This window comes from Amblyomma maculatum, chromosome 6 (genome assembly GCF_055883805.1).
Source record: "Amblyomma maculatum isolate TAMU_Amacu chromosome 6, ASM5588380v1, whole genome shotgun sequence".
NCBI classification, from domain to species: domain Eukaryota; kingdom Metazoa; phylum Arthropoda; class Arachnida; order Ixodida; family Ixodidae; genus Amblyomma; species Amblyomma maculatum.
The window spans coordinates 56,494,932-56,521,835 of NC_139349.1; the positions used below are offsets into that span (position 1 = coordinate 56,494,932).

Genomic DNA, 26,904 nt, shown 5'->3' on the forward strand with positions numbered 1-26,904 from the left:
TAGTGACAGTAGTAGTATTTGTAGTATTAGTTGTAGTAGTAGTAGTAGTAGTAGTAGTAGCAGTAGTAGTAGTAGTAGTAGTAGTAGTAGTAGTAGTAGTAGTAGTAGTAGTAGTAGTAGTAGTGACAGTAGTAGTATTAGTAGTAGTAGTAGTAGTAGTAGTAGTAGTAGTAGTAGTAGTAGTAGTAGTAGTAGTAGTAGTAGTAGTAGTAATAAAGACTTTAAGACTCAGTCGAGCAATAGTTATAGGCCGAGAATGTCCACTGCCTGGGCGTTTCTTAGGGCACCCGTGAAGTTGGTCCTCGGCTAATCGCTGTCGGCCATTTTTAAACCAGCATAAATAGTATGCAACCTCACATCGAAGCTAATATCTCTTCAAAACCTCCGGAGAAAATATTCGCTCTGACTCAGCGCGCATCCCGCCACTAATTATAAGCGATTAATCGGTTGGGCGGCGTTTTCTTCTTTCCAATCGCCCACTCTCCTCGCGTAGTCCGAGATCCTGGGCTGTGCGACGGATTAGCTCGATAATGCACTCGTTCAAGCTATGAATAACGTAGTCATGACAGCATGGCAGGAATTTTTCAAACGGCCTGATAATAGGACCACGCATCGGGTGATGCATACGCTACCCTCCTTCGCCTCCATCCAAGCTTCAACCGCTAGTCATTTGATTTTGTAAGCACAGCGTTGGTCGGCAGTTTGTTTAATGGACAGCCGATAAAATTCAGGAACATTTGTGACCCTAGCTCTTCATGCAAACGCTGATCTGATGTAATGAAAGGTTTCACCGGGTTCATTTGTAAATAACTTCAAGCTTTATGTTTTCCCCACATTTAATCTTTTACAGATGTCAAAGACGCATATGCAGCTTATAGTCTATCTCTACCCCCTAGACTTAGGAAGATTTTAAACTGAATACGATGTTACCTTCCATATTTAGTCACATCCAGTTCCAACATGCCATGCCTGCTCTTCTTACCAAAGCCGATTTCGAAAGCACTGCTATTTTCAAGCTTGAATTAAGGTGATCCGCCCAGGCACACGTGCCATCCCAGCAGCAGCGTCTGTCCTGTCGCGAAGATATCATCAGCGGAAGGCGGCACATGCGTATACCAATCATCAAAGCTGCTTGCAAAGCAACGCTTGGCTGAATGACGTGCCCGTACGCTGGGAAATCGACATCTTTGGCGGGTGTTTGAGGTCATATAAGGCCGTATTAAAATTCGTTGATTACAACAAAAGCATTCGCCTCGCTCTGATTGTGGATGAGGCTTCATTTGCTCGAAAAGCAACCAGCCAGTTCTTTCTACATCATGTCTAGAGTAACATCATTGCTCCTTTATTGTTAAAATTTCTGAGCTCCTTGATGAGATTACTACAGTTAGTAACATGGCATAATTTATGACCTTCACATATCTTCTGTGAAAACTACTCCCGAACACGACGGTATACCTAACTCCTGGTTTCGCAACTTGGAAGTGACAGCTTGAAAGTCCCTGCTTGATGCATTCAACGAATTGTGGCATTCTATTCCGAGAAAACGGAAAGGTTGTGTAGTTGTTCCAATACCTAAATCAGGTCACCTGCCACTTTCTATATCGTCCCTGCAGCTTATTTTCCTCGCGCGTGGAATCTGCAAATATTATGAGCGCATCCTCGCCGCATGTTTGCCGTCGTGGTTGGAAACGAATGCTCATTATCTAGAATTTTGAATCGGTTTCTGCACTCAAATTGGAATGGAGAATGGTCTTATTGTTTTGGCTGCAGGCGTACATTTGTCCCAAAAGTCGTCTGTCCGTGCTGTGATCGGAGCGGACATTAAAAAAACATATAGCAACCTTCATTCTGCAATTTTTAATAGCTTCACGTCCTTACTTTCTCGCATCGATTTCTCCTCTTGATTCCCTCATTCTTAACAAAAAGAACGTGCATTGTACGTTTTCATGGAAAGCTTTTCGTCACCTTCCCTCCAACTGAGGTAGTGTCCCAAGACTCCGCTCTAACTCCCACGTTATGTAACATGACCTTTAGTCCTCTTCCATCTAGAGAACATGCCTTCTGTAAACGTTTTGCACATACCGACCACATAACTTCTTGATTCTGTTACACATATGTGTATGAAAACCAGTCGGCGCTCCAGCACGCGCTGAATGCTTTAACAACTTGACTTCCTCCTTTGAATGTTGAATTAGTTTAATAAATGACGTTCATTCGCAATGTAAACAAATCCCGCTTGGTGGAAGAAGCCCCCTATACCATCACGCTAAATAATTACCTGCTTTCTCAAATTTTAGGGGTTAGTATTATGAGCCTTCTTTTTTATACATCTTAGAATGGTATTCCATGGCTCGACGCTTTCTTTGGTAAATGGGCCTGCCATGGGGCATCGATTACGACTATCGAAAGTGGACCATGAATAATCCCTTCATCGGGAACTTTTGCGAAGTTCTAATCATTCCTTTTTATTTCTGCCACATTCCCTCCATCTTCCTCACTGTGCCTATTGACGAAACTCTCGAATGAAAACAGAAAAAAAGAAGAAGAAAAAGAACTGCCACGGGGATCCGTAGGTAGCTCCCTTTAATATCAGCAACAATCCCAGAAACATGTATTTTAAAGATAGTCCTATAGCTGGTCTCTTGGCGAACATCGCAATATGTTCCTATATTCCTACCTGTTACAGCATAATGTCTGGCTGCGAAAGATGTGAGATCTTTTCCGAGGGGCACTCCCGTTCATATAGGTACTTCACCGTCGCCACGATGAGGAGCTGAGAGGAGGTGAACGAGGGCGGCCGCCGTATTTTTCGAAAGCCGTAATTTCTTTATCGAAGCAGATCTAGACGACAGAGAAATACCGATGCAAATAATGATCTGCTCCTATGAACCCTAGAACAGCCCGAAAACATGGCAAAGCAGCTTCTCGGGGCAAGATTATCGTGATCTAAAGCGCGCAGGGCTGCTAGTTATAAGCTGTGTTCAGAGAGCCGTTTAAAAAACATACACACGGGGAAGCAGCTTTTTTTTTTTTTCGGCACAGCTTTGTTTATCTGTATTTTTTTAAGTGTATATTTATTATAAGGTTGAATCGGGGTCAATGACCAAGAAATATTTCTGGTGCGCGTCAATCACTTCATTTTGATCTGGAGAAAACAGCCTAATATCAGTTGCAGTCATGGGCGGCACAATGTCTCATGTATGAACTATTTGAATTGTGAAAATGCATCTACTAGATAACGTATGCGTGATTAGAGAAATCACGCTGCCCAGGCTTCCCACGGTGATGCCTTTCCCGCTCCAGCGGAAAAGCCAGATAACAAGAATACGGCAAACGAAAAAAAGTGCAGCGCATCTTTGGTAATATGCCCACACCCAAAACATATCAAGGGAAAAAAAAAATCAACGGTCGGAGAATTCTTCAGCGAGAAACAAATTGCGCGACAAACGGTAATAGAAAGCTGCAGCCATGGCGGACCGATGAGAGGACAGGCGGGTTGAGCGTAGACCCCGCTTCTTTCCTCCGTTGTTTATTCTACAACGTATATACCAAGCCCGGCTGCATCACGTCGCGACAGCGGGGGTGTAAACAGCTGCAAGAAGGGGGAGCCGGAGGGGACGGGGGCTCCAGTGTCGATCGGTTTCCCTCATGTGGCGCAGAACCAGTGAAAGGCCGCCGAGTACGCCGAGCAGCTGTACTCGAGAACACGCCTGAATGCGAGCCCTTGCTTTGCGGCGCACTGTCTGGACGTTGTCGTATACGGCATGAACCAATAATGAGACAAAGCGACCATTGCCGAAAGGGAAAGAGTGCATCAAACAAGAAGGGGAGAGGGGAGTATTATCTCTTTTTTTTTTTCCTTTGTCGCGGCGTTCAATCAGTGGTGCGGCACTGTGCCGACCCTTTGGCCCGTTTATACACAAAACATACCGCGACGACAGATATAAAGAAGCGGACTGCAAGCTCTCGTTCACTCACTATATACTTATATTGGCTACCGATTCCTGCTGAAAAGGAGGGGCCGAGCTGTATACCAAAGACAGCGGTCGGTACGGTGCGGCTGTCTCCCATTTTTATTTTAATATTTTTTTCTTTTTTCTCCCTAGCGTTGTTCTGTGCCCAGAAGAAAAGATGTTCCCTGCTCTGGTCGCTGTCCCCTACACAGCGGGAGACTAAAACCGAGGGCAAGCAGCTGGAGGTGTCTATGTGTCGTGAAGGGATAGGCGGCCTTGCTTTGTGTACAAGCGTTTCCCGCACTGCTGCGCAGTAATTCGGCTCGACGAACTGCTACCATGAAGTTTCCTGAACCGCGCTGCTCCCATCTGGGTAGACTGTATCAAGGTCGAGCGAAAAAGACGAGTTCTGTGCGTCAGAAATGCTTGCCAAAATGACCGTGCCTCTTACTATAAATACTGAATATTCCCGACCCTATGTGAGATATTAAAATTTGCATTCTATAGAAACTCGATGAATGCTCGGTCGAGATCGCAGTTCCGCATAAGCTGAGCACAAGCGCATCCACAAGGTTGCAGAGAGTTAACAACTGACACAAATTTTGTCAGATTAAGGAAAATTGCATTGTTGGAACACGAACGAACCTCACTTGTCTTGGGCGGGACACGCCAAAAACCTAAATGAGGAGGACTAGCAGTTGGCAGGGTGAGACCTACTTTAATGACAGCTCGAAGAGGGAACGATATTAGTAGTTCAGAGGTACACAGAAGTTCTAAGAAGTGAAATAGGTTTTTTTTTTTTTTTTTACTAATCACGCTATTTATTGCCTCAGGGCATTAAGGAATATGCAAAAGGAAAACATGTGTATTAAATGAATGAAAAAAAGGTTGGCCGTTCTAATAAAGTCCAAGAGGGAACGATGATGAAGCCCCTGCGTCCTCATGAAGTTCAATCGATCGCAGTGCAGCATTAAGAAAATAGCTATGCATTTTTTCAAACCCGTCAAAATTGAGAGTGAAAATTCGTCCTACTTGGGTATACTTCGTGCTTAAAATCTCGGTTATCATCATTCTTATAAGATTTCCTTAGATTATGTCAATTCCGTCCATGGCAGTTCATTTCAGAGATGTTTAAAAATATTTTTACACTTAAGTTGAAGTTTGCAGGCTAACAAATGGTTCTTAACTACGTTCGGAGAATCAATGTACTCAATAGACGTCCGTGAGCTGAAAACGTAGGAACTATACGCGGTTTGATCCAAGTCAGGGCACGCGCATCTCGGTCACAAGGTTTTTAACTTGAACAAGAGGTTCCATCGAGCGGCCGTGGCAAGAACACTTGGGACCGAATCACGAACTGGAAAAACAAATTACTTCAAACATGCCGGATAAGATGTAAGGTGTACTCTACATTTTTGAAAGCCGTCCTGAGGTCTTTTCGTTATGCCGCCTTTACCAAATGTTAAAGTTGCGCAGCTTCACCATCTCAAGGCCAGAAAGTGGGGCAAGTTACTAATAATACACGGTTGAAAAAGCGCGTAGAAGCAAAACAGACATGTAATTACAAGGACAAAAGCTACCACTGTAGCGCTTTACAAGTGCAGTAAGAAAGATGTGTGATTTTCGTGTACTTCAGCAAAAAAAAAGAATTGTTGAAATATCCAACAAAATATTACTGTCAAACTGAAAAACGTCGCAAAATGCTATCACCTACGTTAGCAAGATGTTCTGTCAGTGTTGTCAATTTTTGATCAATGAAACATTTGCGCACACTGTACGCAAGAAATAAACTATGTTTCCACATGCTGACTGTTTCCATCGATGCATCAATACCGCACAGAGGCTAATCTTGAACTAAAGAGGCTGAGGATCTCATTACGGAGTGCGCGATGGCAGGAAGTCGTAAGATAGACATCACGCCAGTAAGCTCTTTCAGAAACAGTAATACATGACTGAGAAACGACAAGGCGCGGAAGCTTGAGCTCAATAGTCTGCCTGATGTCGATGATAATGAAGGATACTCACGTTCCTCCAGATGTTGCACCACTTTCTCTACGACACTGGGTTCTTAATGACATAAATCTGAATTTTCACTATTCTGTCTCTAGACTGAGTGGTTCACGTAGTCAGAGCTCGTTTTTTGTTTCGCCATTCAATGAAAGACTGTTAAAATGGCAAAGCATAACGGAAAGTCTCTCACCGGTCAGGCTCATGTCGAAGGACTCGGCATCGATCTTGGCCAGATCCTGAACCGTCCTCCAGGTAAGTGCCAAGAGCTTGTTCTGAGAAAGGTCCACGGAGACCAAGTTGGGTGCACCCCGGAACATGTGCGCGGGCAACACATGAAGTAAGTTATATGACATGTATAGCACAGTCAGCTGCGGCAGACCCTCGAAAGCGAGAGGGTCCACTTCAGTCAGGGCGTTATATTTGAGGTCGAGCTCCGCCAGCTCAGGCATGCCGCTGAAGACTCGGGCCTCCAGGCGAGTCAGCTTGTTGCGGAACAGGTCGAGACGCGTGACGTGGGAGAGGCCACGGAAGCTCTGCTCTGTGAGTTTCTCGATGGAGTTGTCACTGAGCTCCAACTCCCTGAGGGAGCGCAGCTCCTCCAAGGCGCCGTCATCGATGGCCTCCAACTGGTTTCGCTCCAGAAAAAGATGCGTCAGCGATGGCAGATTCTTCAGCGATCCTGCTCGAAGTATCCTCAGCTTATTGTCCGCGAGCTCGAGCTTCTTCAGTCGTGGCAGGTTCGCGATTGACTCAGTGTCCAGGCTAGTGATCTCGTTAGAGTCCAAAGACAAGGAGACCAGTCGTGAGAGGTTGTGAAAAGAATGGCGCTTGAGGTCTCCGAGATCAGCCTGTGATATTTTCAACCTCTCAATCTGTGGTGTGTGAAGAAGTGCGGTGGTGGGAACAAAGTCAAGTTTGTATTCGTTGCCGAACGCATTGAAAGAGACGACGGTGATTGCGGGCTGCCGCCTGAAGGATTGGAAGACCACGTGGTTTGGAACTAGCTTGTGGCCAATGTAGCAGGTCACATCTGTCACTTCCTCTGAGAGGTCGCTGCTGTCGCAACGACAGTACATGGGTTGATCGATAAGGTTACAAAGTTCGGGCAAAATATCCTGAGATCCCACATGAATCAAGGAGGTGGACAGCCAGAATGTCGCCAGAAGCGAAAGCCGTGAATACCTGCGATAAAGTAGAACAGAGAGTTTTCAAAATTCAAGCCATCATATACAGTGTTCGTGCAGAAATTAGAACACTGGAAATCATGCCCTAAGTGATATATAAAAAGAGTGACCAGGTTCAGATGGCCAGAAAACACACCAGACAGCTCCTATTGAAGTGAAAGTGAGCGCAAATATTATCTGGCACTGTTCGACGATCAAATGTTTATAACCTGAGCGCACCTAACTAACACTGTTTTCAAGAAACGTTAAATTACACATCCGCTTCTCGAACTATTCAATTCTCTCGCATGCACCAACACTCACTATGCATTACTGCCGTTAACTACCAATAGTAACCTAATAGATGCGATCGTATATTTGAGTTACTCCATACTCATAGAGCGCGAATTCCGATATTTGCCTTGAAGGTAACCTAGACATCTTCACATTTTCAATGCCGTGGATTACTTAAAGGCAGAACTTTCTTTCTTAAAATAGCGTCTGTGGGCAATGAACAGTTTTATTTGGGAATGATGCTGCACTCATACCTGCTCTTCTCTATTATCGAATTTAAAACCGTGTGTTTTGTCACAGTGTACAGCGAGGTATAGTCACCATTTGGAAAAATCCGGACCCTATTGAAAGAAATTACCAGGGAAGTAATTACGCAAGGAAGGGAGAACTGATTGACGAAGAAAAATTCAGGCAAAATGAGGAAGCGAAAAGCCTGACTTTCCACACGCTTAGGGAAGCAAACTGTGCAGCGTCGCAAAATGAGCTAAGAAGGACATCGTTATCCGGCCCGCGCGTCAGTGCTTGCATATTGCACCCCGAAATTGCCGCAAGTTTAGATGCATATCTCCGAAGCGCTGCAGTGATAACGGTTGTCACGGTTTGTCACGTGGAACGTTATAATTGCTTTTTCTCACAAACTTTTCATTTAATAGCGTTCGCTTGATCATTTACTACGGAATAAAGAGCATCTGGATGAATATATTGGAGAGATTTAGCACACCGTGATCCGCGATCCGCTACCGTGATCCGCCACCGCGCGTTCCATTGCGCATGCCCAGATCACTTTCACACCGATAGATGGCGCCACATACTTGATGTCGGCACGTTGACCTGCCGCATCGGAACCAATCAGCTTGTGCGCCCCGCCCACGTGCGGTAGAGGGTTACGGTGGCGGATCGCGGATCACGGTATGCTAAATCTCTCTATTATATCTCCCTTTCAAACCGCATACGCAGCAGACGAAGGGCTTGGCTTCGGGTTAGTCAAATCTGAATAATCTCTGCTTACTCGTAGGATATTCTTACTCGTAGGATGTTTGTCCTTGTGGAACATGGTAAGATTCAGTGGAAAGAAGCTGACTGCTATAATTGCATGGATATAAAATACGTGTTTTGCCTTATATTGTCTAAGTACTGTTAGATTCAAACAAAACGCGACCAAGGTATTTGCAGCACGACGAAAACTAATATTAGCTACTGCAGACAAAAAGACGTGGAATCCTTTGACATTTCTAAGCAGCGACATCAGTTGTATCGAATTACAGACGAAGTGCAAATGCATTTGTCTTCCTTCTAATAAAATATGCTGCTTTTCTTGTAATAGTTGAAACATTCATGTTGTAGTTGGGCGCATATGTGTAACGCGTGAACGCCTGGACGATGCACAACTGTGTACAAATAGTACAAAAGAGCAAGAAATATGAAACACAGATAGCGTGAAAACCCGTCATAAGCTCTCTCTCTCTCTCTCTCTCTCTCTCTCTCTGTCTCCAGATTTAAATGAAACTATTTTCATCCCATAGCATAGCGAGAAAGCCATTTTGAGCGCTAAAATTGACATAACCAGCGTCATAGCGCATATGGGATAAATCATGGCAGCTGAGGACGAGTATGTGGATGCTCTAGGGGCATCGATATAGTTGTAACAAAAATTAAGGCCATCTTAATGCGTTGTCGTACACAAAGCATAGGGTCACTTATAGTGTACCATGGGCTAATGCGTGCAGTTTATAGTTACGAGTGGAAATGTATATTGCGCATTGTGTGATGCCTATTAAAAAAAAAACCCTCCTCTAATTTATCTAATAACTTTAATCAGCTTGATTTATTATTATTATTATTATTATTTTTTTTTACTTTTTCCGGACCTGGCTGCTCAACAAGGAGGTGATTTCTTAGGTTGTAATTTTCGATTCCCTACTCTCGTTTGACGCAGAAACCGCGAAGCATAATAGTTGCTTGGATGACAGGTTGCCACGTTATGTCGGTTAAAACATCGATGGAAAGCATGCCATCCATTTAAAAAATACAAATGCATTGCATATTTCAACGAATAAACCTTTAAACTTAAAGTATAAGACATCATGGTACAAGTTTTAAGGCGAACGTGATGGCGTTTAGAAAACAATTTCGAGAAGAAATACGCTCGTATATCTGAACCGGAAGAAAGAGCTCGAAGCGGGCAAGCGTGTCTGCCGCTTCTTCGAACGAAAATTGCTCTCGACGCGCCCGGGAGGTGCCCGTGAGGAAAATAAATATTTAAACGCGGCCGCCGCGTCGCAAACCGCCAGGAAAGAAACTAGAAATACGTTAAGTGGTAAGCAGTCAGTATTGTATCCTTTCTGATGTAATCTTCGAGACAAGCCGTGTGTCTGCACACGGCAAACCCTCCAACCGCAGAGGCATCTCGGCATAAGCTTCCTTTCTTACTGCTACACACACTCTTAACGTGTACGTTTGTTCTTGCGCAGCGCTTGAAAGGGGACCGCGGGCATTTGTACGTTACTTAAATAACACTCGACAAACTGTAACTACTCTGACCAAAACCGACGCGCCATAGTCGTGAAAGGATCGGGTGCTTTCGCGCTGTAGAAATGTATCCTGAAAAAGGAAATGTGCTGCAAAGCCGGCCTTTTTCTGTGACGCTAACTAAAGGGACAACTGAGAAAAAAGAAACGCTCGCTTGAGGGATGTAGCACAAAAAGTCCCACACAAAAGTCTTTGTCTGGTGTCTGCAAATATACTCGTATTTTAAGTGCGGATCGCTCAAACGGGAGCGGAGTCGTCGGCAAGCGCCGAAACAGTGCACCGCCAACCCTCTGCCGCCGGAATCTCGACCCCTCGCGTGGGCGAGTTGCCACGGGTACGTGACGTCTTCTTTGTCTCTCGGGCTGGCCTGGCTGCTGCAAAGCACTAAAGGGACAATTTAATTAAACAAACTACTTATAACATAATGTATAAATAGAAATAAATAATCGAATAAGGTTTGCTACTAGAAAAATGAATATTCTGACTTCCTGCTATAAAGCTACGGGTGCGCATTCTTATGTTCAGAAAAGCTTGACGTCACTCTTGACTTTAAGAGATGTCAAAACGTAAAGAGGCAAAGGTACTTTTGCTGCCACAGGATCGGCCAAATCTAGTAACAATTTGCGCCTATACATGTGACCTTTCATTATTGGCGACCATACTAATTTTAGCATCCCAAACAATGTATGTATTGAGGGTAGATATTTGGGCTTGTTGATTTATGATTTTCGGACAAAAAAAAAAAGAAAAGTTGCTAACGAAACGGACTGAGAGGACAGAAACAAACAGTTCCATTTTCTTTGATTTATGAGTTTCGGACAAAAAAAAAAAAAAAGTTTCTAACGAAACGGACTGAGAGGACAGAAACAAACATTTTCTCTCTTATCGTTCTTGTCATCAGCACTGTTTATATCGACTTTCGGGCCGCAAAATTAACCTCGTAGCTTTAAAACATGAAACATTACTGCAACGCAATATAATGATGATATACTCTTCTAGTTTTCCAGGTTGCCATCACGTGCAGCGTTGCGTTCAAGACCCGCGGGAATTTCGAATGTTTTTTTTTTTTTCGACGCACTGATTTTCTATGGACGTCTAAAATGGCATCTGTGAGCTCGGAAAACATTTCATATCTCATATTTTGTTGCGATAAGGATAAGTTGGCTATATTCTTGCAAAACCGTCAGGACTCTTTAAATGTCTGAAAATTACTAGTTAGAAAGAAATATTCCCATTGAGATGCACATTAGTGCCTTCTGGCGATTGCTTCTGGCATGCGCTGATCGTTGACTGTACGGAAGAGCTGGGCGTGGGACACATACTTTTAATATCAGATGCAGCCAGTGCTAGAAAAAAAGTTGGAAGAGAATTTTCTGTGTCACAACTAGCTTTTATTTCGCTGCAGGCGCTATTTTCTCAGCTATTTGTCCAGGCGTGGTCATGATTTGTGAATAACAACATTAAGGTGTTCAAACATTTGACCCTGTAATAAAAAAAAATTGCTATTTAGTACTGACAGCATACAACCGTATTTAGCACTAGGATTGTGCTTGTAAACTTGCCGCTCGGCGACAAATGTGCACATCTGAGAAGACAGGATTGCGGCCGGGTGCGAGCACAGATTGAAGCCAAGGATCCAAAGCTTGCTGTCATGATACAGCACAGACTATGCAAACAACTCACAGTGCGTGCGCAATTCCAACTGCAGCCGCCCCACTGCATAATGCGCACTGCGCAAACTAAGTTCAGTCCTCACATTCCGGAAAAGCGCCTTAGAGATGTAGGCCTAAGCGTCACTACGACTCGACAATACTGCAGGCTAAAACTCGGAGAACGCTGGATGCCGTCCCAAGCACTGGCTCCACCTAAGCTGTTCCGAGAAGATAAGCTTGAGGCTGAGAAAATAATGCGGAAGTGACCAGGTTCTCGTCCTCATTTGCTAAATAAAAATATAGAGCGAGGGGGCACATGAGAAGGGCCGCTGGGGGTAAGTCGCTGTCGGAGTCATGGAAATTTGCAGATTAAAATACGTGCCGGACGTGGCGAGGGTTATATATGTTCATAAATGTAGCCAGCCTGAGGTCTCTAAAACTTTCCACCTCCATTCGTACTACCTTGATCGTGCCTTGAATTATTTATAGGCCCAGTCAGAAAAAAACTACAGAACCGCGTTAAAAATGCGGCAAAATATTCAATAGTTCTGTTTTAAACATCAGAATATTCTGCCGTTCTTTAGTACTCGTCAGTGGTACTCTAATCTTTTGTGTGGTACTTTTATGTAGGCTATAGTTGTGTAGTAGGTTTCTTGGTGACATCGGGGTAGACCAGGTGGAAGCCGGAGTTTAAGGTCAGGGTGCAAGGATTTTAAGCGGCAGTTCGCAAACTGGCCAGAATTCCACAAGGCGAGCGTGTGCTTTTGCGTTTAGCGTTACGTGAAGAAACTTCGCTGTGCCGCCTGTGGGTTGGTGTAGCATTCACAAACTCTTATTTTTTTGTGATAGGTATGGCAAATAGCCCTGCATGTGCAAACTGCGGGTGCGCGAAACTATAGGCCACATTATTTGTGAGTGCCCCATGTACAGAGCGGAAAGACAGTGCCTCTACCGTGCGCTGGAGCGTCTAGATGGATGCCTACTGACTGAAATCAATATTCTAGGTCACTAGCCACGGCGATCGTCGGCGGTGAAGGTCTCTCAGGCACTTCTCCGCTTCATGAAAACCACGGGCTTGATCTGTGATTTTGCTGTTATGTGACATAATATGACTGTGACGTGATGTGTCGTGACATGATATGGCTTTGATGTGACTGTACTGACTTCACCCGCCCTCTCTTACCCACCACTTTTATATCCACTCACCCCCTTCCCCCAGTGCAGGGTAGCAAACCAGTTTCTTTTACCGGTTAACCTCCCTGCCTTTCCTCCTCCTCATCTTTCTCCTTTTCCTCCTCTGTGGTAACAACAAAAAATTTTTGATTTGGCATAGAAATTTCTGTTGTCACAAAAGGTTAATTGTAAAACACTGAATCGAATTTCTGTAGCTACAATAGATAATTTTTGGTAGTTTTTGTAATTTTTTCCGACTGGGTAGGAGGCATATTGTTTAGAGATATGCACATGTGTGTCATAGTCATGTAGTTAAGGCAGCCGTTCTAATAACCTTGCAGCCGAAGTTACACTGCCAGACAAGGGTTAGGCAAAAGATGTAAATTATTTTGGTTTATTTACGTTAACCAATAAGTAACTTCCTCAATCTCAAAGGCAAAGCTCTGATTATGAGCAGTACTCTATTACAGGCGTGGCCAGAGTTTTCTAGTATACAGAGGATACCAAACTTTGTAAATGTGCTGCAACGGTGGAGTAAGATATGAGAAAGTTAGCGGGGTGACGCGACACATTGAACGCGTAGCGCTTCTGCAAAGTGTCCCTGACACTGCGTTGTGCCGCAAGACGTCGCAGAGACTCAAACATTGTGACACCCACTTTATTAGGAGTCATGCTATCATTGGCCAACCACATACATGCTAGTTTTTCTGCAGTTTTATAGCAAATCAATATCGCTACACAGCTAAACTACATGACGCGCGTATTGGCACAGTAGTATAAAGTTTCATTCCATGCATCTCCACAGGTATCCCGAGCAATGCGGTGTCAACCCCGCAAAGCGAGCATAATCCTCAGAAGTCGTTGCACATTGGATATTTGGTTCAGCATATGGTGGGCTTTTGTAGGTTGTGTAGACTGTCATTTATATTTTTAGCCAATACATACTAGTCCAGCAATGCCTTGTACTTAACCACTACATCCTGTACCGAGCTTTTATTTACCAGAATGCCAGCAACTTTGCCCACTAAGTGATTTTACTGGCTACTGGCGCGAGTCTGAAGGGGGAGCTCCTCCTTCAGACAACAAATAAAATAGCTTACACAGTATACATCGTTCACGTCACCGCGGTGCCTCAGTGGTTAGGGCGCTCCACTATATTGAGTCAACTCGCCCAACAAAGTATCTTTGTTGTCAAGGGAACCGGGTTCGATTCCGGCAGTGGCGGCCGCGTCGCGATGGAAGCGACGCGTAATGTGCCTATGCATTTCGAGATTCTCGGGCAAGTTAAAGAGTATCAGCTGGTTGGAATTATCCCGAGCTCTCCAGCACGACTATCTTCATACCCTGAGTTGTTTTGGGTCGTGAAAATTACATTAAAAACAAACGCAATCTGCGTTATTTCCCGCAGATTATTCCTTAATTGCCAGCTGCTAAACGCCCTCGTGCGATTTGCCTTGAGACGAAGAAACCGACAGCCTTTCGCTCCTCAAACAGTAATCGCACTGCAAGCAACAATAAAAGTTCTAAAGCCTCGCTCATCAAATCCTTTTCTCCTCGGCACGCTATTCACGAAAACAGCAAATTTGTAACGTCGCAAAGTTTTCCCGCTTCCTCTAATGAAGGATTAAACCTTTATTGCAAGAGCAGCAATAAGCACGCTTGGGCCACCTGCGCCCCTTCTGTGGATATCACCGCATGGACTGGCACGAGTTCGTCTGCGGTGTAAAGGTCGCAGATGAACTCTCCGACCGTGATGCAGATGGCACTGTCTAAGCTTAACGTTTCCGGCGTTATGCTTAATGTTTCTTCAAGACAAAATTGTAAGGAAGGAGCGGAAAGTAGTGAGGAAGGCAGGCGTGGGCAAAATCTGCACAACCCTCGTTAAGAGAGCGGATGTAGTCTCGCACAAATCGTGGTTCGAAAGCTCCAAACTCGTCTGCTTGCTTTCACTTCTCGCTCACTGTGTTTCAGTCTGGGCGGCTCGCCATATAACTTCGATTTGAAGAAACAAAAAAAAAAATGACAAAAACACCAGCGTGGAGAAATATTTTCCCGGTTATCACTATGATAATAAAGGAGCAACTTTAGTGAAACTCAACCAGGCGGGCAATGAAAACTGGCGAAGTCCTTCACAGGAGACGCGAAGAAATCCACCAAAAATAAGCTTTATAAATACAGAACAGCATGGAACTACTACTGTCTATCTCATTATTAGGCTCTCCTGTTTTCATCCTATAAGTAATAGTGCACCACTGGGCAATCTGTCATTATTTTTTTCTAGTGCCAATCGAGATGACAAGCTCATATATTTTTAATGTAGATTTTTATGATGCTTCGAGTTGATAGAAACTAGTTTAAAGATGCGGACGAAGTAGTGATGCTAGCATGCAACATGTATAAAACTTCCGTTCTTAAACAGCAAAGTTCAGCAATGCATATATGATGCAAACTTTAGACGCGTGCTTCAGGAAAATACATTTTTTACAATTGTAGAGGTTCAACTATTCTTGAAACAAGTTTCACAAGCGTTAGCCATCCGCTTCAGCCGCAGTGGCTGCTGTTACTGCTTAGATCTTGACTCGCTTCCGCGCATGGTAAGCTTCTTGGTAACGCGCTAGTCTGGCTTACCGTTTGTTCGATGGTCTCGGCACTCTTTCTTAAGAAAAAAACTATTTAAAAAGCAGTGAATCTCTTAAAAGCGTCGAACGATCACCAGTTCGTACAACTATGCTTTTTTATTCTTTCTTGCCAAGAACTGCGAGAGAATGGAACCACCTGCCCCCTTCCATTTCCCACATCGAAGATCCCACGGCATTCAAAGATGCGATGAAACATCTCCTTTCAGAATAGGCCGGCCACTTTCTTTTTTATGTGTTTTTTATGCATTTCCTTCATGTCTGAATCGTATGCATTTTTGTTCGTGTCTCGCGAAAGATTTTGATGTTGACCCCATGTACCCACATTCTTTGTAACGCCGAAAGGCCTTGAGGATAAATAAATAAATAATTGTTTAAGCGGAGCATATTTGTTTTGCGTCAGGAATGTGTCGATCAGTTTCACCAATGGAACCACTTACAAGACCGCAGCCCGCCTCACTTTCCAACGCGGATGTCTTCAATGCGGTGATGGATCCCGATAATGTTTGTTTCTCGTTTTGGTGCTGCATCTACTTCGCTTGCTCTACCCGTGTTCTTTGGCCGGAGGGGCGCATCGAACGCACGTGTAGAAACGTTAGCTAAGCCCAGCCGTAGGTAGTACATGTGGCGCTTGCTGTTCTGGGCTAGTACAGGAAGGAGTTCAGTGGCAAAGCTCATTATGAAAGATGTGCAGCAAACTGTACTGAACGTGCGCCCGGCACTCTAAATATGGCAGCTGCAAGATCCCATTACAGAGGTTTTCTCCGTATTAAGTGAGCACGAACACTGACTTCAGGGACCAACAGCCCTCATCAGCTATCTGTATTACGCAGAAATTTATTAGGCAGTAGCTAAAAACGTCGGCGTTTTTCGCCCTAGAATTACAAAAAAAAAAGTTTATTGCGTCGCCGGTTGTATTACACATGCTGATATTCAAACATGAATTTGTTATTCCGTGTTTCTCCACCGACGGAGAAAAAGCTGATATCGCGACTGAAAAATATGGTTCGAGAGCCACGACAACGTAAGCATCTAAGAACAGCTACAAAAAAAAAAAAAAAAAAAAAAAAAAAGAAAAGCTCGAAATAAAGGTGGCAGACCCAATAAATAAACTGGACAATTGATATAGTGCTGATATCGGTAACCTTTTCGCTATTTGAAATAATCTCCACCCAGCTTACTGCAGTGATTTTAATTGAGTAAATGCTGTTAACCCGCCAGGGTGGCGCAGTGGTTACGGCGCTCGACTACTGTTCCCAAGGACGCGGGATCGAATCCCGGCCTCGGCGGCAGCTTTTCGATGGAGGCGAAAAGCAAGGCGCCCGTGTGCTGTGCGATGTCAGTGCACGTTAAAGAACCCCAGGTGGTCGAAATTTCCGGAGTCCTCCACTACGGCGTCTCTCATAGCCTGAGTTGCTTTGGGACGTTAAACCCCCCAAACCAAACCAAACCAAACCTAAATGCTGTTAGTTTTGCTATCCTGTAAGACAGCCAACTCTACTAAAGTGCTGGCGGGTTTAGCAGCACAAGGAAGCATGGCAAGGAACAGATACATGACTCATGTTTTGGCAGTCCTAGTCTCCAGAGTTGTCTATAGTGATCAAACTGTAATGCAATTGTCGGCGGGGATATAAGGACCTTGAGCGTGTGACGTTTTGTTAAGCGGTTAAGCTGAAAATTTGACATGATATGTTTATTCCTCTTTTTAGTCTGTTAATTGGCTAGTAAGGTCTTCGTTTCACGCTCTCGAGATCACGAATAGCATGATATTTTGCACCTCTGCAGAAAAGTACTCACAAACAAGGCCTGAAGGTTGCGTTCAAGAGCTAGACACTTCATAAAGAACCCTTGAACCTCGGCGCAAGGTCCTTACCTCCCACCACACACTGCGCGCAAAAGACCTCACATAATAATCCACATAATGCGGCTCTTGCATGGTCCACGGACGGCGCACTTTTTCTGCGCCAGCTAAGAAATTGTTTTCCCGCAAAGCAGCATTGGAAGGCTACGCAGCCCTCTTCGGTGCACTAAATTTTGTAATATTTTACTGGGGCATACAGTAAAGAATTTCCTACGGTTTCAGTGATCAATAGACGTTTGCAATGCGCGTTTTTCGATTAGCTAATGCGTGAAAGCTCACAGAGTGCAATTTATATCGCGATACAAACAAAACGAAAAGGTAGATTTATCTTTTTACTGCGTCGACATGACAGGACGTGCCAGTGTGATTTCACTAGGCTGTCCGGTTGTTCTACTCTATGTGACTATGACATATGAGCTGCATATCTTCACCTTACCCCCTCCCCTTGATAACCGTTTGTCATTTGAAGTAAAGTATTCGTATTTAGAAATAAAAAAATGGGCTGAAAAGTGACACAAGCCCATTGATGTCCTTAAAATGGCTAAGCAAGTTTGGGGTTGAAACTTTGCAGTTCATTCTTTTTACGTCGAATGCAAAACTTGAAGCGAGTTCTGATACAACGCGCTTAGCGCAATCGACAAGCAGTGAAATGAATAGTTGTTTTGGTTGTTGTTTTTTTTACACTGCTTGAAATATATACGCTGTCATATTTGTAGGGGTGAGTAGTAGTAGTGGCATATTAGTACTAAAACGGCTAGTATTCAAGCGAAGCAAACATTCATTCATTCCTATGCCGCACCTGATTAAAAATGCTGTGCCAGCGTAGCAGCAGCCAAGAAAACGTGGTGAGAGCATGGCTACGATGTCGAGTGTATAACAATTGCCGTGTCGACATCCACAGCTTCCCTTCGTTGTTAAGGTAATTGCAAAGATATAAAAGGTTCAAAACTTTTGCCCACTCATAGACAATTAATTTCCGGCTAATAGGCCCATATCTTAACCGTGGTCACCAGTGAGTATTATAGCGTTGCTGTCAAGTATTATACCTACAGCGCTGGCTTTCTGCAGTACGACTCGCATACTACAAAGCGGCTAAAAAATTCCGAGAACAGTTCTTTTCTCATGGCTAGAGTGTTCGGCTAACGTCTTTGCCTCAGCTACAATAGTACGTTGTGAAAACGCCAGTTAAAAAGCTACCGCTGAGAAACAAGCGAGTGACAGCACCGCGGAACAGACACAGTAGCTCGGTGCCACGTTTACTCGTGTCGATGACGACAAGAGTACTCATGAAGGACATGGTTAGTGCGCGCTAAATGTGCATAAGTTCGACAATGCAAAGAAGTAAAAGTGGGACATCATGAACAAAACCTGCAAATTTCACGGCACGTGGTGCTAATGAATATTCTTATGAAATACGCATGCGCATTTGTTTTCCTGCAAGCTTGTTATCAGAAGAAACCTGTAGCAGGCGCCTTTGTCGCGCTATGTAATTGCCTACTCCCGTGCGTGGAGAGAGTAAGTGAATGGCGAAGAATGCGAAAGGGTCTTCCGAAAGGTTGGTAATGAATTTTACGCGTCAGCTATTAAAGCGAGCATCAGAGAAATGTCGTTCACTGCAGGATCTTGGACGCAGCTAGAAATCGTAGAAACGAGTTCTTGCTCTTAGCCCGCATCGAAGTATGGCTGCATGCAGTGGCCGAAGCAGAACCCGTGAACCCTTGCTCAACGGCCAGCCGTCATAACAGCTAAGGCCCTGCGATATGTGGAATAATGCTTCCTCTTTGTGTTTCATAGCACTCCTCTGAAAAATTGCAATCGACTTGGCTAGACACACTTTTGCGCAACTATAGACGCTAAAACCATTGTGCTCGATTACAGAGCCTGATAAAAAGAAACAAAGGTGAAGTATGTCCAGTGAATACAAGCCGCGAGCTCAAAAAAAAAAATTGTGTTTTTTTTTTTTTTATATACTGAATGGTGCGCAGATTAATTGAAACTTTTGAGAACGCGGTTTACAATGGGTGCACAAAAAAGAAAACAGCATTGTTCTTTTTTTTTTAATATCTCGCTAGATGCTGAATTCTTTGCTAATCCACTGAGATATAAATTTTAGACATGCACACACGAGAAGAAATGAATGCCGTTACCGTTAGTAGTCATCATTGCTAGAAATGAGTCGCAACAACTTTAATTACTACATTACTGAGAGCAGCCCTAGTTGTTACAACAGAAAAGTTATATTGCCGCTTAAAAGACGACCTTCATTACTGCAGGTTCGTTTTGCTTTTTCACGTCAGCTGGGATTTGTAACTTGCTTTTAACAATTTCGCATATACAAGAAGTTCGAATGTACGGGGCTCTGAAATTCCATCTCCCCATTTACGCAAAGAAGACGCCGGTTGCGCGCTACACTTTCTAGTGCAATTCTCCTAAACGAAAATTGGTTGGTTGGTTGGTTGGTTGGTTCATAGGAAGGGAAAGGCGCAGTATCTGTCACACTTACTCTGTGGACACCTGAACCACGCCGTAAGGGAAGGGAAAAAAATTTGAATTATGTGACGTCCACAGAAGCATTACTCCCTTATGGCCTTGGGCGACCTCGCCGTCTTGACGGTCACGCTTGGTGTTTCCTGGTTACTGGCTATTTGGTTTGGTTTGTGGGTTTCAACGTCCCAAAGCAACTAAGGCTATGAGAGATGCCGTAGTGGAGGACTCGACCACCTGGGGTTTTTTAACGTGCACTGACATCGCACAGCACACGGGCGCCTTGCTTTCCGCCTCCACCGAAAAGCTGCCGCCGAGGCCGGGATTCGATCCCGCGTTCTTGGGAACAGTAGTCGAGCGCCGTAACCACTGCTCCACCCCGGCGGAGTTGGTTACTGACTATTTTCTGTATGTGTACATATATCTGTATGCATATCTATATGTAAGCCTATGTATGTAGATGTTTCCTCTCATGACATGAGGTTTACACGGCAGATGTGCATATCTACATCTTATAAACATATTTAGTAAAGTGTCCTATTTTATTTTTCCTTTAAACACGCGTGGCCCGTAGCTGATAGTTAAGAAATTACGGAGTCTAATTTCTGGAACTTATGCCATCACGTGGTTCATATGTATCCTCTTCTGATTTGCTATCGGTCTTCGAAGAAGATGACGATGAAAGCGTTTATTGAAAGCCACATTGGCTTAGATTAAGGGTAGGCTGATCGGGTCCCTAGTCCGGGACTTCGTTGGTGTAATTTCGATCGACCACCTGGCGATCATTAATGGGCGCTGACATCGCACAGCACACAGACGCCCCTCCGTTTCACCTCCATCGAAATCGCAGCCGCTGGCGTCGAGTTCAAACCCGGGAACTCCGATACAGTAGTCGGACGTATTAACCACTGCGCCACCGCAGCAGAGCCATTGCTTATTTTCATTTTTTTTCATTTTAGTGCAGATGACTAATAATTGATTTAGAGGGAAAAAAAGGCGCAGTATTTTTACTTTTTTTTCTTGAACTGGACCTTGACATATTGGAAGGAAGGTACGAATGAAAGAGGTGTCGTAGTGGAAGGCTTCGAAGTCATTTAGACCACCTGGGAATCTTTAAAGGGTCAGATGAACAAATACCCTTTGTCTGGACCGCGGTGTCCACGGAGCAAGTGTGACAAATACTGCGCCTTTCCCTTCCTGTGACCCTTATTATTATTATTATTATTATTATTATTATTATTATTATTATTATTATTATTATTATTATTATTATTATTATTATTATTATTATTATTATTATTATTATTATTATTATTATTATTATTATTATTATTATTATTATTAGTGGACCGCGGCGTCAGCGACTGGCGCGCCAGCTCTCTCTTTCACTAGGAGCATCTGACCGCTCTGCCTTTTGAACTGAAACGCGTGAAACGCGCGTAAAATTGTAAATTGGTTTACAGGAAAGAAAACGTGCGATATCTGTCACATTTATGAGACACCTTAACCACACTGTAGGGAAGGGACTCAGATAGGAGTGAAAGCGGAAAGAGGTGCCGTAGTGGAGGGCTGCAGAATAATTTCAACCCCCTGGTTATCTTTAACGACACTGACTAGCTAAAGAAAAACGGCTGATATTTCGATGCAAAAGGCCCAAAGCATTCGAAACTTTGGAAGGCACGAGTTTCGCGATTAACACGCTAACGACTCGCAACCTCGTGTTCGTCTTGATTCTATTACAACTATGGCCACCTTACATGTTAATCTAGCCCGTAGAAAATTGGTACGTGCAACGCCTGAGAAATAATTAAGGATTGCAATGTCTGGGAAATGTTCTATAGCTCATACTGAACAAATGTTGTTCAATAATAATTTGATTGACTCCATTACAGTCATTTACATCCGGAATCTTGTACTTCGGCGTATTTATCATGTGAGTCTGTGCTGCATATGGCGGTAAATATTTCGTTCAGTACTTATCAGTTGCTATTTTCTTACAAGCTACTAGAACTGCTCATAAGTGTGTGTAATTGTGATTAGAGAACAGTTCTAGTCTCTGCGTTTGTGTAAAATCTCTAGGTAGTTAAATTGTTTTACCATATCTTACCCGCTTCTGTTAATTCTGCCTCACTGCTGACCGAAGCGACATATGGGCTGGGAGCTTTGTAAAGCCGGAATTGCGGCTGTTCTACTCTCCTTCTTCGCCATGTCCTTGACATTGAAAGGGAGCTTCGAAACCTTTCAGCTGCATACAGGTTTATACACCTGCATACAATATACACGTTCGGTCGTTTAATATGAAGTCATGAAGTTAATACACTGCTTTTATGTTGTCGGCCTCCTAGCGGATTTCAGTGTTGCCTGGCCTTCAATGAATCAAAGCGAAGAAGGACAACGGATAGAATGATGCAAATGATGCAAGATGACGCCGAAAAACTCGCTCCGAAAATAAGCGAACAGCGCTTTTGTCCGCGTAGTGCCCTTTCATTTTAATGCGTTTTCCTTTTCGCACTGATTCATGAAAGATCGTGGAAGACCAGCTAGCCCAACATTGCCAGTATTGAGTCTTTTCCCAGCGTTATTCATAACACCAAAAGTTATTCAGTAGCCCCGCGCAGATCCGCCACAGCACTCCGCTGCATCGCACAACAAATTTTTCTCAACGAATATTCTCCCCTATTGAGAGTATTTGCAAACGTTTTTGATCTTGTTCTGTCAGTACTTGATTTGTACTTGATTCGGTCTCCAGTAACTATATTCATCCTCGATTCGGCAGCAAATGATCACCATTCGGTTTTGAAAAAAAAAAAGAAAAAGAAAAAACTCTTCGCACCGCACACCCCTTGCTCTCGGACTCTCGGACAAGAGGTGGGACCAGCCCCGAGGCATCTTCCTCTACCCAACATATGGGGCTGTACATATCGAGGATCTCTCCTTGCACGACGGGCTTACTCTTTAGCTGTCCAATGCATCCCCCCCTCCCTTTTACCGTTGCGCAATGCAGGCCATATTTTCCATACGTTCGCCATTTTGCCCAAAAGTTTCAACGAAAATTTCAGCAGAGTACGCCCTTCTCATCCGAACAGCAATGCAACATATGACCATGAAGTCCTGTGAAGGGGTGTTATATGCAGTGCCATTGCAATGAACGCGTCTGTGGACGCTCGGCCGTTTTTCTCTCGTGCATCCTCTAGTAATGGAGTTGTTTTTCATTTCGTTGCCAATAAAGTGCGGCAGAAGCCTCCTAGGCGGTGCAAAACAACCATGACCGGCGACCTTTACCAGGAAAGTGTTGTATAACTCGCAGAGACAAATGGCAACATGAAGCGAGCGTGTTTCTCGGATAGCAAGGCGACAGGGCAACATATCAGCACGCTCGTTCCGCAGTATAGTGAGAGATACCAACTTGGCGGTCGGTTTTATCGCTTGCGTGCAACACGTCTTTACATCTCAGCGGTGACTGCAAATAGAGCCCGCGCCAGACTCTCTCCTGGCGGATGCTGCACGCATACCTTCAAAACACTATGCCGCGTTAGGCTTTGTGCGAAGGGGCTTTGTTGACATCGATTATCATACGCACGCCGACGCGCCGTTCCTGGCGTAGGCCGAAAGGTTTGTGTCTACTATATATGCGGAAAGGTTAAAACCGGATAACGGATGAGTGAAAGAAATACAGTCTTCATGCTGTCACCTCTTTCGTATGTTACTTCCTTGCTTCAGAGGGGAATAAATGATTGAAGTAGAACTTTTGTGACATACTATTTATTATATTTGCATATTGAGGAAAGCGAAATTGCAAAACACATGCTTATGGAGGTTTAGTTTCTTCAAAAAACCTCTGGGCGGCCGAAATTGATTGCAAGCTCTGCACTATGTGCTTCGCCCACAACAAGCACATCAGTGGAAATGTAAAAAAAAAAAAAATAAATAAATGATTGTTTAGAATCGTGAGTGCATTTTAATTATCTAGCTGTTCTTGTCTCTGTTTGAATATTTGGTTAGTTAACGTCCGCCTGTCACGCCAAAGTGGGAACTGCTTCAAATTCACAGCGCCCTGGACGATATACGCTTTATTTTTCATCTTCGGTCCAGCGCACTGTCAATTGTGAGCGAGTGCTGAGTGCACCGCCAAAAGAGCGAGCCAATACGCTGAAGAGCTTCAATTATGTTTCTTAAACGAAATTTTAATTAGGCTGGCCAGTTTTATAGAGCCTTTTACAATCTATACATTGGTGGAGCACTCAATGTCACCTTTGCCGACAGCAGTAAGTTCCGTGGCTTAACATATATGTTAAGTAAGACCGAATCTACGGATTCATGTAAATGCATAGGTGGTGCTTCTCGCGAACTTTTATGCGTTGCGTGTTTCTGATGTCATTAAGGGCATTGCAAGGCGAATAATTATCGTGCCTTCTTTTTCTCTGTTATTACGCAGTAATGTGTGAGAACAAAGCGCCGCCTATGACATTCTAGTATGAGGAACAGAAAGTTGGCAAGTTTGTTATAATGCATGTTACAAAAATCACGTAAGAAGAGAGACTGAAGAAGAATGAAAATGATGATAATTGGAATCATAGCACTGGTTCTTTTAATTCTTCATTTGTTTTATCTTACGCGCTTTTTTCAAGCAAGTGCATTAATGAATTAGCCAATACTATGAGCTGATGCTTTCAACAGCCGGTAAGTGAGAAAATTTGGAAGAGGAGTTAATGAAAGGACGAGAAAGAATGGACGCCGTAACTGCCTTACATTTGGTGGACGCCGGGCCGAAGCTGTGAAGGAAAACAATTAAGAAAGAAGAGGTAAAACATCATCATCATCATCCTCACCAGCCTGACTATACCCACTGCAGGGCGAAGGCCTCTCCCATATCCACTTGACCCCTGCGAACTTCTTAACCTCATCAGCCCACCTAACTATCTGCCGCCCCCTGCTACGCTTTCCTTCCCTTGGAATCCAGTTTGTTACCCTAAGCGACCATCGGTTATCCTCTCTTCGCACTACATGTCCTGCTCATGTCCATTTTTTCTTCTTAATTTCCACTAGAATTTCCACAGGCAGAATCGTAGAGAATCGTAAAGTCATAAGCGTGGCTCTGAAGTGCAAACATCCGGGACCAACAATCTCTTTTTTTTTTTTTTAATCTTACATACCAAATCCACCCCAACCTTACCATCACACGCCATTTTCCAGTTGTTTACTCTCTAGTACACACAAAACATTTGCAAAACTAGTGCCAACACTATGGCTGACGGTTATTTCAATGCATCATTGTCATTTATTGAGTCTTTCCGAAAGTGTTTTCGCAAGCTTATCACCAGAAGGGACGAAGTATTGCGAATAGGCAAGGTTTATTTCTGCAAAGCAATTCCTGGAAGAGTTCTTGCGCGAGGTCCTCAAATAAACGCAAAATGTGCAATAAATATGTCAGCTGTTCCGCGTCTGGGTTAATAAAGTTAATCAACAGAACATACTTGGCAAGTTTTTCCAAGTATTTAAGCCGACGGGGTCACTGCGGCTGCACTGGCTATGTAAAAAGCTCGGAAAGATGTTCGGGTGACCCTGAAATCGTTTAAGCGATTCCCATTCGATTGCCTAGAGCCAACTGAAGAGAGAGCCCTCCGTGTAAACTCAGTTTCAGTGTGGATATATAGACAAGGAAGTCACACGCTACTCCACACATCCATGGTCACGATTTCATTGCTTCCTTGTGAAATATTTCAAACAAGCCTCACGCAGATTCGTAGTGCCAGATGGCAATGAGTTTATTTTTGCTCAAGTCGGCGTCTTTAAGTTGAAAAGTTTACTCCCTCGTACACATGCACGAAGCATGTTGATGGACCACTTAGCAATGCAAGACACAGTTTCAGACAACTTAGAGTGGCCGCGCAATCATAAGACCTGCTTTTAGCCTGACCTCAAGAGATTACCGCGTTAGCCGTCACAAGTGGCGCATGTTTACATAGAGGCCATCTTATCTCCGTTGCTTTCATCCCCATCGTTACACCCGTTACACTATGTCCGTCATCCTCGAAATGTGTTCAATGATCGTAACGACTAGCGACTGCACACCGGCAAGGAAAACTGCCTGATCAGAGATAGCTGCTATTCTGGGCCAAGGTCTAGGAGACGTTAGGTGGCGTATACAAGAGGCGACACTATCTTGGAAAAGATTAATTTGCGATGCAATTCTTATCTGTGTCTTCTCAATTCTTATCTGGGTGAGCAAAGGAGGTGCACGTTCTACAATCCACAGCGTGGACCTTCCCTGTGCAGGTGTGCCAACATCAGCCTGTCGTAGACTAATGGTTTCGTCATAAGTCGGTCACGTCCACAGCTTGCCAAAGGTGCAAGATATAGTTTCTTCCAATGCGTATTGCCAGTCAGAACACAACGCACCAAAGCAGTTCAGTTCAGTTCAGTTCAGTCGTTCAGTCGTGTCCGACTCTTCGTGACCCTATGGACCATGTCACGCCACGCTTTCCGGTCTCTCACTATCTTCCTAACATCACATAACTTCATCTGCAGTGCCTCGAGGATGCCATCTAACCATCGCATTCGCTGCCTACCCCTTCTCCGGCGACCCTCAACCTTTCCCAACATGAAATCTTTCTCCAGGGACTCCTCTCTTCTCATCAGATGACCAAAGTAGCTGAGCTTTAACTTTAGAATTTGACCCTCCAATGAGCAGTCAGGGTTTATGGTCGACAATATTGACTGATTTGATCTTCTGGCAGTCCAAGGAACTCTCAGGAGTCTTCGCCAGCACCACAATTCAAACGCGTCAATTCTTCGGCAGTCAGCCTTTTTCACAGTCCAACTCTCGCATCCATACATCACAACTGGAAAGACCATAGCACGAGTTATACGGATCTTGGTTGGCAGACTAATGTCTCTGCTCTTTACTAGGCGGTCAAGGCTAACCATTGCTCTCTTTCCAAGAAGCAGGCGTCTCCTAATTTCATGGCTGCAGTCTCCTTCCGAGGTAATCTTGGAGCCCAAGAAGAGAAAATCTGTCACAGCTTCCACTTCTTGTCCCTTGATGCTCCAGGACTTGATAGGGCAAGACGTCATGATCTTTGTCTTTTTAATGTTCAGTTTAAGCCCAAACTTCTCACTCTCTTCTTGTACGCGCATCAGAAGTCTCTT

General features: G+C 44.1%; 1 protein-coding gene across 1 annotated transcript in view; it reads right to left on the reverse strand.

Annotated features, from left to right (window-relative positions):
- LOC146185804 (uncharacterized) overlaps nt 1–26,904 on the reverse strand; it is a 57,436-nt gene that overhangs the window by 24,559 nt on the left and 5,973 nt on the right. Inside the window, exon 3 of the mRNA XM_084606740.1 lies at nt 6,154–7,145. Coding sequence (XP_084462866.1) covers nt 6,154–7,145 — 992 coding nt within the window. The remainder of the gene's footprint in view (nt 1–6,153; nt 7,146–26,904) is intronic.